We start from the raw sequence: 10775 nt of genomic DNA, 5'->3' as shown, positions 1-10775 counted from the left end.
ATTCACCACACTGGGATCCGTACATTTATTAACTGAACAGTTATTAAATTAGTTTGATATTTTTTTTACCACACCTGCTTTTCTTACTGCCATGTTATGTCCAACGTCTTCAGTAACGTGGTTTCATTTCTAGTGTGAGCAAAAAAGGAAAAACAACAAAAAGCACAACTTCAAAGTTTATAAAATTGTGTTTAGAAGTCATATAATGCAATTTATATGAAATTAAAGAAGTCAAATAAATGTTTTTATTTAGTTTATTGGTCACGATACAGAAAACAGTAGTGACATCCTAACACACAACAGATCAACAGTCGGGCTGAAAACATTTATTTGATCAAATCTCTGCACAGCAGAGACATTCCAAACTCAAGGGAGGAGAGAGAACAGGGACAACCTCTCTGAAATAAATACAAGCACAGCTCCAGATGAGCTTTTTTTTTTTACATATAAGCACTGAAAACATGATAAAGTCTCATCTCTATCTAATTGAATTGAAGTTTATTAAGGCACTTGAAAGAGCAGCTAACGTACTTGGCGTATGACACGAAGATTAAAGCTCAACAACAAAGGAAATCCGTACGAGTTATTATCAGCATCAAAGAGCTTTTGTTTGAAAAAAACAAAACAAAAACAAAGACAACATCAGAAACAGGTTGATAAACATGTTCAAATGGTCGCAGCAGAGATAGCGAAACAAACTAAATAAATTACATGATTAGACTTAATGAAATGCTTAACTGACCACCTTCAGAGGTTTAGAAGATTTTTTTTTTGTTTAGTGTTCATTTTTAATTCTAAAAAAAACTTACATTTCGGTTTTCTCCCCTTGAATACATTTTATCACACTGTATTTTGAGTTTCATACAGTATGGCTCTAAAGCTATAAAAATGCAAACACACACTCACACACACACACTTAGACTGATTCTACAGTAGTACTCTGTCCACCATCCTACAGTTCATGGTCACTGTAATTCTAAAAGAACAGTGTAGTGTTACCAAGTGATCCTCCTTTACTGCATGTCTCTCTCCCTCTACGCCTCCTCCTCCTGCGTCTCTGTCTCAGAGTGCTGCTCCAGCTGAGCGGTCAGGAAGGGGTTAAAGAAGAAGTCAAAACCAAACTGCAGAGCGTTCTGAACCGTGCCCCTCCAGTCGTGTTCGATCTTGTACTGCCTGCGAGTGGTAATGTTGGCATCCCTGCATGACAAGCAGTGAATGGCTTTAAGTTCAAACACGGGCCACTTGGAGCCTAAACGCCCCTCCAGTATGGTGCTGAACTCCACCAGGCTGCCCGTGTTTAAGTGTAAAAGCACAGACTTAAACTCATTACTCGCTCGCAGGACGATGTCCTTCGTGGCATCTTCGTCCTCGACCATCGTCCCATCTTTTGACTTCCTCTCCAGAGGCATTCCCATCGTCACCTCAAATTTGTATCGATCGAAGCGTTTGATGTGGCACTCGTGCTTGGCCAGTCTTTTCAGTTTACAGAGGGGGTCTTCTGGGCGAGGGGCCGGGGCAGGCAGGGGCTGCTGCTCGGCTGTCGTGCTGTTCGCCTCCTCACATAAAGGGTACGGCTCGCCATAGAGGCACCGCATCCAGTTGCCCATAAACACAGGCAGTAAGTTGATCACCGAGTGCGGCCCGTTCTCGATGTCGGTCACGCGCACATATTTGAAGCGCCCGGTCCAGGTGACGCGATGCCCTTCCAGGTGAGAACAGAGAATCTGAGTCTGAGCCATGTTGGACTCTTTCCAGGCCAGAGGGCCGCACATGTTGCTGTACTCGGGCCACGTCAAGGTGGAGTTATACACCTTCATGCCTTCTGACCTGTACACGTACATCCAGCAGAAGAGCACCACCGCACTCAGCCACACTAGGATGAGTTTGACGACGCTGCTCCCAGACAAGGAGCGAAAAACTACGATGGGGTTGAGGCTAAAGCGGGTCCAGAGCCTCAGCACGACTGGGACGAAGCAAACGGTCAGTGTGACCAGCATCTTTGTCAGCTCCAGAGCGAGAAACCACTGCAGCAACTGGATGATTAACATTGCAGCCAGGCCCAGAGAGAGAATAGGAAGAGCAAAGAGGAAGAGAAAGTAGCCGACACATGTTCGGATGAGTCCTATAGCAGAGGCGTTATTAAGGAACACCAGGCTGAGCTCACACCAGGTGAAGCAGACTAGATAGGGCACCAGGCACAGGTAGGTTCCCTTAAAGCCTCTCAGTTGGGCCATACGGAAGAGGAGATAGAAAAGATGCCCATACAGCAGCCACGGCATCCCCAGGTTCAACGCCACCATGTCCCCCAGAGGCACTTTGATGAACGTCATCCCAAACAGCCTGAGGAACCAGAGGGAGTCGGGCAGGATGTGTGTGAGTGAGCACGCTCCGGAGAGGACCTCTGTGAGGAGAGCTTTACGGGCAAAGAGCTGAGCCGAGGCGTGAAGGCTGAGGAAGGCGGTGACGGTGAAGAAAAGGGCGACAGCGGCGAACTCCGAGCACGGGATCCAGGATTTATCAGCAACAGGGAAGGAGAAAACGGCAAAGATCACAGAGAGCAGAAAGTACCTGGAGAACATGAAGAAAAACTGTCAGCTTAAATTCAGAAACTTTGCTGTTCAAGCATGTCGTGTTTTTACATGTTGGTAATGTTCAGGGTGAAAAAAAAAACTAAAACTAAAACAATTACTTTGTGTTTGTTCTATTACACAAAAACAACTATGTTTTTTGGACAACTATGCAAAGATTTAAGCTTTTTAATATGCCAACAGACGTGTACTTACAAATAAGGCTCTAAGTGTGTCCAACCAAAGTTGGTCTCAGCCTGCTCCAGATCTAGACCGGGTTCAAAGTGAGCCAGCAGATCAGTCAGGGCCCGAAAGTTCTCCCACGCTTTTGAATTCTGTCGAGAAAAGATCAACCTACACGTCAGCGGGACCTCTGAGATAAGTTCATCTCCACTCGAGTCCAAAAATACAAAGCTTCTACAAAGACCACGTGAACCCTAAAAAGTGTCCACCTTCACTCGTCACTGACCTGAAACACTCGCAGTGTGCAGATGACCATGGAGAAGAACGAGAGGTAGAAAACCAGTAGCGGGATGAGGAAGACGAAGAACTCGATGGTGAGGTTGGAGATGATGAAGAAGAAGATGAGTGCGTTGACGTGGTGAGTGGGGATCAGAGCGCTAAGCCACTGCATGCCAGCCCGGGACGCCCAGTCAATGAGGTGCTCCTTTATCTCGAGCAGAGCGTACAGAGGGAACTTCAACAGCTGGAGGAGGAGAAGAAGGGAAGAGTCACTGAAAAGCATTTTGTGAGTTTCCGACTGGACCTAAGAATTGAGTTTATTCACACGTATAAATACATGTTTAACTTAAGTCGAGACAGGGCTAATAACGGTTAGTAATGCTAATGCATTACTCCGAACTCATGACTGCAGACATTTGAGGTGAAGAGGAAATAAAACAAGACTAACAGGTACAAACAGGCGAGCATGGACAGCAGACACCGCTCACATCTTTCCCGATGTGAGGAGGTTCCTACCTTTTGGTGTAAAGGCAGCTCGTCTGGATTCTTCACCACAACGTCGTCATCGTCGTCGTCGTCGTCGCCTCCTGCTGCAGCCAGAACCGGCGAAGGTGAAACGCCCTGAGCGTACTTCTTCGTCATCTCGACAAAATCATCGAGACCCACATGGGAGGAGGCTTCAAGCACACAGGGATAGAAACGCGTTACTCTCTGCGTCGTCAGTGGAATCAGCCGGTGCTGAACCAGAAGTGTGCAGAGACATTACACCAGCGAGACTCTCGAGTCCCCTCCTCAAACCCCACTTATCCTTACTACTTTGACATTTTATCATATTTAAAATTAAATTTAAACAGCACAAATCTTGTTAGTGAGCTGGTGACAATAGTAGATTTAGTTATCTTGAAGTAGCTTCCACATAAGCACTTCTGTGACACCCTTCAGTTTTAAAGCACACATACCCTCACTGGTCACCAGAGACTCCAGGACTCTCCTCTGTTTCTTAGCAGAGCTGTTGAGTGGACCCGGGGAGACGGGTGTACCTGTAAAGACAAAAAAAAACGTCACCTGCAGCCGGTCTGAATTTATCTGTCTCTCTCTTTTTTTAACACTTTGCTAAATGTTTATGTCTTAATGACAAACATCCCCTGTCATACCTGGCTCTGTGTGGACGTGTTCAACATTCTCTAACATCTCTGAAACGGCCACAGACTTCTTCCTCTCCGGGTTCAGTTTCCAGTACATCAGCAGAGCTGCTTTCCTGACTCCTCTCTCGAAGCGCGTCTCTGTGCACAACTTCTTCACCTCCTCAAAGTTTTCTAGAGTGATGCCTGAAAAAAACCCAAAAATGTGCACCCTGATTAAGAAATGTCAACCACATCAGATGAAGGCTTTTATAGTTCATTCATACCAAATCAACCATTTTAACTACAATGATGGTGGCAGGGGATCATTTGGTACCTTTCCTGGACGCTAAGCACTGTTGCAGCAGTTTGACGGCATCCTTGCGACCTTGTTTAGCAGCTTGGACGAGCCAAGTGACCGCTGTGCAGTTGTTCAGCTCCTCATCTTGTTCTTCTGCCAGTGCGAGAAAATAACGCCCCATCTGGACAAACACACACACACACACACACACACACACACTTAGACTCTTATACTTGCTCTGCAAGCCTTAATTTGACCCGTCCTTCCCATCAATGTGTCACTGTGAAACAACATTTGTCATGACTTGGCTGATCTGCTGTGTGCAGCAACATATGGTAAATAAAGTCAATAGCATTAGACATATGTTTCTGTGACACTGACCTTGCTCTGTGCTTTAGCATCTCCAGACTTTGCTCTCTCCTCCAGATCCTCGAAACTGACCTCCTCCTCTGGCTCTTCTGACGGAAACAGACAATAAGTGATGTAGCATGCCAAAGTGTTTTTTTTTTTTTTTTTTTTTTTTAAAACAGGAGCACAGTACACTACAAATTTAAAAAAAACAGCAGCTGACTTCTTATGTGGCTAGAGGTTTTCATTTTGTCTACAGTGAAAAAGTAGATGAAAAATATGTTTTGTCTTTATTCCCCGGGCCAGTTTATCAATTTACCTTAAAACCATTCAACTGAATGAGATCTGAATGACACACAAATCAAACTATCATTTGCCCCCACAACACAACATTCAAACGTCTGTCTGTCCCAGCTTTCTAGTCATGAAACAGAAGAGTGACCACCAGACTTTCTCTTTCTATTATCTTAAATGCTCGTGCACATATAACACAGAGATAAACACACAAACAGTCATGGTCAATGTGCAGGTCAGTGACATGAGTAATCCCAGAGCTCGACAAAAGACACAGCCTCTCCACTAAAAGGATTTGTCAGATTTCTTGGACTTATAAAGTGAGGAAATCTCTCTAGGCCTGTATACTGAGAAAAAGATTGAGATAGCAACAACTGTGGAAACTCTCTCCAAGACGTGAAAAGCCTGCTGGCTGTAAGTGATAGTGGTGAGTGCAGAGGTGGTCTGTCTGCGTCTGACACTGTAAGCAAAAGGAAATGCAATTCCGATCTGCAGCACACAGCCTGATTCACCGCCTCAAAATAACTGTTTGTTCAGGGCAGTCAACAGCCGCTGCTAGCTTACACAGTGATGCAATCTGTCTTGTATTTTTACATGATAGCTAAAAGATGAGTGTCTGTTTGGATCTTGACAACTCGGACAAATGTCCAAGGGAAAACTGTTCCCCAAAATGAAATAACTGAGGTGTTTAGTTTCACACCTTCCAGTCTAGCTATTCAAAAATTCCCCATATTTAAATATCTAGACATTACTGCGAAGTCAAGCAACCATTGAACATGTGATATTCCCACTGCAGCCAAGAGATCTATAACTATGGGAACTACATTTAGGATATGGTTGGTCTGAACACATTAGATTCTATATAAAGACTGGTTGAGACAGGTTTTTTTCCCCTTAAGTCGGCAGAGCGGGAGAGGCAGATTTCCATGTTGTTGTAAATGTCTACGGTTGCCATGGTGACACTGCAGCACAAACCGTAAACTGTTGGAGCTTGCTGCACTGCGTGGTGAAGTAAAGATACATGAGGTAAATAAAGTGTTTCAGGTCAAACCGAGTATGAATCTCACCTGGTTCGGGTGGAGTGGGTGGCTGTGGAGCCTTGGCAGCTGTGGAGCCGTTACTTCCTGTAGAAAAGGCATTGAGCTGAGATCTCCCAACCAGAGAGGGGTTCCGCATAGGCTGGCGAAGAGGCGACACAGGCGGCGTCGGCAGCGAGGAAGAACGAGAGGAGAGACCTGGAGATGTTCGAGGAGAGGCCGCCGAGGCAGACGACGAGGGCGTAGCTGGAGGGGTAGGCATTGTGAGCTTTGGCTTGAGGCGCTCTGATGGTGGTGTGGTCGTGGTAGAATATGGGATGGAAGAGGGAGAGTCAGGCCTCAAGGGGGAGGGAGACGAGGAGCTGGGTTTTGGGGCTGCCGAGTCTCTGGTCAGCAAAGGTTCCATGGCTAAAAATAACAACAGAAAGCAAATCAGTCACAAGAAGAACTTCAACCCCAATAAAAGTGATTATTGAAAAAACATTTGCTTCAGACACATGGCAGCATGTTCAACATCAGAATGTAAAAAGAAAGATATTTGGAAAGAGGGTGTGAATAAGAAGGAAGAAGGCCTCTGAGGAGAAGTAAATGACAGTAAGTTCTCGTTTTATTTCAACACTCCTCAGGCTCAGACTATAATGCACAAACAAATCACTAAATATCTCCCTGAAACCAAATAAACTTAAACCAAGTGGACAAATCTTAACATATGCACATTAAACGGCACATTAAAGGGTATTTATGAACCTTAAAGAAGTTTATAGTTGCTAAAAAAGACTTGACTAGATCAATTTAAATGATCAATTTTAGCTTCAAACTATAAATTCAGTCCCAAAAACACAGCCTATGGGTCTTTAAAATCTGAGGAGTATGGCCTAAAATAAATTAAAATCCACGTTGCATTTGAGTTTAGTTTGGCTTTGCGATGCTTAACCTTCTGTTTTCCGCGAAGACATTCCCTGACACAATCTATTTATAGCATTATCAAGTGAGCCATATCTATCTATCTATCTACGTAGAGAAAGAGACATCCTTCACGTTTCCAAGTGTCCTGACTGGAAACGTGATAAGTCCTGTCCTGTTATAATTCAGGGAACCCCCCTTTGGCCAGCAAGGCGAGGATCAAATGACATGTTCACTGCAGCCGACAAACTATTCAGTCCTGGTCCTTAGCTAACTATAAGCGTAATACATACAGTGTCACTGTCTTTACATAACAAGCACACATACAGCAGACAGTGATATATGTAACAAATAGTAGTTTGCCGCTAATGCTAACATGTATAAGCCTCAAACATGTCTCTGCTGTTGTCCTGCTCACCTTTACCACGAACACGCCTTTTGTTATTTAAATCCTCTGAGTGCACAAAATGATTCCAGAGATATCTCAGTTTCTGTCCTATTCAATGTCCCAAGTCATTCTTAAGTAATGTCCCTCTGCTCGTTGGTTTCCTTTATGGACAAACTATAAACACTAAACTCAGGAGAGTCTGCCAGCTGCTCCACACGAAGGACACGCCCACTTCGTGTCCTTCGTGATGTGATTGGACACATTTAAAGACCTACCTCTTAAAGTGGGATCGTGATTGGTTGCAAACGCAGGAAGTCCCGCGAATTGTCACAGTCAAAAGCAGTCCATTGCAGAGAACGTTCATATGTGGTAAGTTGCTGATTGTAAGATCACTTGCGAGGCCAGTTGTTGTGTCAGTATGATTCTTTTTGGTTACATACAATATTGTATTATCCATACTATGATGTGCCAGTCGAGTTCACATCATTTGACACAACTTCCAGAAGTACAAAATATTCCTGCAGATTTCTGCACAGGTAGGCGCATTTACGTCACACCAGTACATTAAGCATAACGCTGACCATGCAGCTTTCTTTTTGAGAGACATCTGAATGAAGTGGGTGTTTACTGTATGACTTCGGTAAAGTTAGAAAGATATTCACATTCGGTTTTCCCGGATCTGTTTTACTGGCCATAAAGGTTTTGCCACTATTCTACCAGAAGATGGCACTACATCACACATTCTTAACATTTTCAAATTATGATTTTTTTAGTATTAAAAAATATGATAACACATTAAACATATCCCACTTACCTCATGTATGACCTTTTAGATTTAGGACATTTACAGATAATTTATGATGACTAAAACCATATATCTTTTGCATTGCCATCAATATGCTAAAAAAAACATGTATGAAATATTTACTCCTTACGCCCATCTTTTTTATTTGAGGAGAATAGTAAAACACACATATTGTTATTTAAGAGTTACAATTTTAGGTGTTTGTTTAAGCATTTTCTGTAGGATTTGATGTTCACCCCCCCCAAAAAAACGATGCAAAATGACTTGATTCATATGCCACTGTCTGCCAGTTACTTAGATTGGGAAAACTATACTGAGGTTAAAAGGTGTAACTTTTTGCTCTTCAAGTCATTGGGTAGAAAAGATACCATTACAGTTCAGAGGAGGGAGACTGAGGCGGAAAAGGAAGGAAAGCAGACAGTTAAAGGACTTACAGAAGGAAAAGCAACAGGACTCCGGGGACAGGGAGATTAAAAGTCTGGGAATGAGAGTAGATGCCACATTGTGGGAAAGGAATAAATAGGGGCAGTAATTGCTTAACTGCAGCTGCTTTAAAGCAGTTATGTAAATGACCCTCAATTAGTAGATTACCACAATCCAGTTGAGGGGATAAGCAGGACCCTTGGACTGTTTTTGGTCTTTCACGTGCACACCTAGTCAAGCTCTCTTTTAAATGGTTTATGCAATTATAGAAGCAGTTCCCACAGAAAAGCTTCAGACAGATAGTTGTAATTATGAGCTTGTTATGTGTCCAAATCTTTTGATTATGCAAATCCGAGCAGATTTGCTGGGGCCACAGTGCCCCTGCCAGAAACAGCCACAGTCAACACGTGCAGGATTTCACCATGTGGTCATTACTTGAGTGATTTAAAATTGAAACAAGCTGGTTTTTCTGCTTTGGTCTGCTTGTTTCCCTTCTCTTTATCCTGGAGAAGCAGTGACTTATCCTCGGGCTCAAGTGATTAAGTTTTCACCGTCGTCTCTGTTCTTTATATGCTCTGCCTGCATGGGATATCATTTGCACTCTCTACTTGCTGCATGACAGAATAGAAAGTCATCCATCCAAACAAACAACCCCCTCTTCATCTCCTTCTAGGTAACAAGTCCCTGTATATACATCACAGGCCACCACCCGCAGTCTCCCCATGCACTGGCAAAGACTCTCCCAGGAAGAGAGACATGAGGAGGAGGAGGTGAGATATGGTCAGTATCCATAGCAACCAGTGGGTGTAATGTGAGAGTAGACATTGACTGGTGTGGAGAGTATTTCCATAGCTAATGCAGCCCAATCGCTGTTCTGACCTTTGAAGTTTCTCTCCCTGGAATGGGCTGACATGTTGGAAGAAATGCAGCCCACTGTGATACTCTGGGAATTCATAATAGTGTTTGGTATTTATAATTGTCTTTCATAAACATCTGATTACATTTGAGAAACTTCTCAGACAGGGATTGCCACTGACAAATGTTCTCATACCATTAAGCATATTCACATGAACCTGTTATCAGAAACTCTTACTTTATGCTTAATTTATACAGGCAGGCCCTCCCTATTCTCTTTTGACAATAATTGGGGAAAAGTCCACTGTTTTCTGTGGCTCCAGTCCCTTCTCTAGCTGCCAGCTCTTTTCTGTATTGATCAGTGGCTATTTTGAGGCCTGAGTGGAAAAAAATCAAATATACAGTGAAAGAAAAGATGGAAAAAATAAGTAATTGTAGGAGCAGATGCCTTGAGTCACAGCCCTTGAGAACCATTTTTTTTTGCTTTCCGGACTCGGTTGTGTTTTGCCTTTAAGGGGTTTTATAGGGACATTCAAGAAACATTGAACGACTTTTCAACTCTTTAGTATGCTTCAAATTTCATAATGCTGCACCCTCACTCATTCTACATCTATATCTACATACATCAATTCATACAAACTATGTTCCTTGCTTCTTAAAGCCCCAAAGTCTTTTAAAGCTCTTAAAGTCTTTTCAACTCTAACATTTCCAGTTTGAACCTTGTTAGTTTGAGTTTGTATTAAACATTTAGCACTCAAACTTAGATACCCCCAGATGGCATCATCAGAATGATTCAATTTTATACTATGAATCCTTCCTTCACAGCAATTATAGAACATGTCATACAACAGATAGAGTATAGCTTCTCCTCTTGAAAAGGTAACTTCAAGTGTCAGGAGTATTCATTGGATGAGATGTTTAACAAAGGACAACATTTTCAGCCTTCCATTTTATGTTGTGGAAAAAGCACGAATGCAGAAAGGAGTTTAAAACACTCAGAAACATCATCATATAAGTCAGTATGCTGACTTTATGGTCACAAGTAAATGATACACTGTTTATTTGCATTTTTGAATGGCACTGTGATGCTAATACAGTATTCCCCTCCTTGCTGAGTCATACACTTTAGCTGTAGCTATACAATAAACCTCTTGTGTTATTATTTGGAGCATGAATGATAATTGTGCATTGGTGGATTGTCTAATGGGGCAACCCATTGCATTTCCATTAAACACCTCAGAGATCACCAGGATGTTCATAAAACAGAGAAT

The 10775-nt window shown here is 42.9% G+C and overlaps 1 protein-coding gene across 2 annotated transcripts; it reads right to left on the bottom strand.

Annotated features, from left to right (window-relative positions):
• Positions 1–222: 222 nt before the first annotated feature.
• Positions 223–7645, bottom strand: wfs1b (Wolfram syndrome 1b (wolframin)). Of its 2 annotated transcripts, none has more exons than XM_079353076.1 (10): positions 7452–7645; positions 6161–6538; positions 4833–4909; positions 4488–4632; positions 4184–4357; positions 3989–4069; positions 3546–3706; positions 3037–3273; positions 2784–2902; positions 223–2568 (listed from the first exon to the last, which is right to left on the bottom strand). In XM_079353076.1, the coding sequence occupies exons 2-10, from the start codon at positions 6534–6536 to the stop codon at positions 1035–1037; spliced, it is 2904 nt and encodes a 967-aa protein (XP_079209202.1). In that variant the 5' UTR covers positions 6537–6538; positions 7452–7645; the 3' UTR covers positions 223–1034. The 2 variants fall into 2 exon arrangements, with proteins under 2 accessions (XP_079209202.1, XP_079209203.1); XM_079353077.1 differs by having other exon boundaries at positions 4833–4906.
• Positions 7646–10775: the final 3130 nt, after the last annotated feature.

Source organism: Symphodus melops (genome assembly GCF_947650265.1).
Source record: "Symphodus melops genome assembly, chromosome: 9".
Lineage (NCBI taxonomy): Eukaryota > Metazoa > Chordata > Actinopteri > Labriformes > Labridae > Symphodus > Symphodus melops.
The sequence above is the reverse complement of the archived record's forward strand: the minus strand, read 5'-3'. Positions and strand labels throughout refer to the sequence as shown.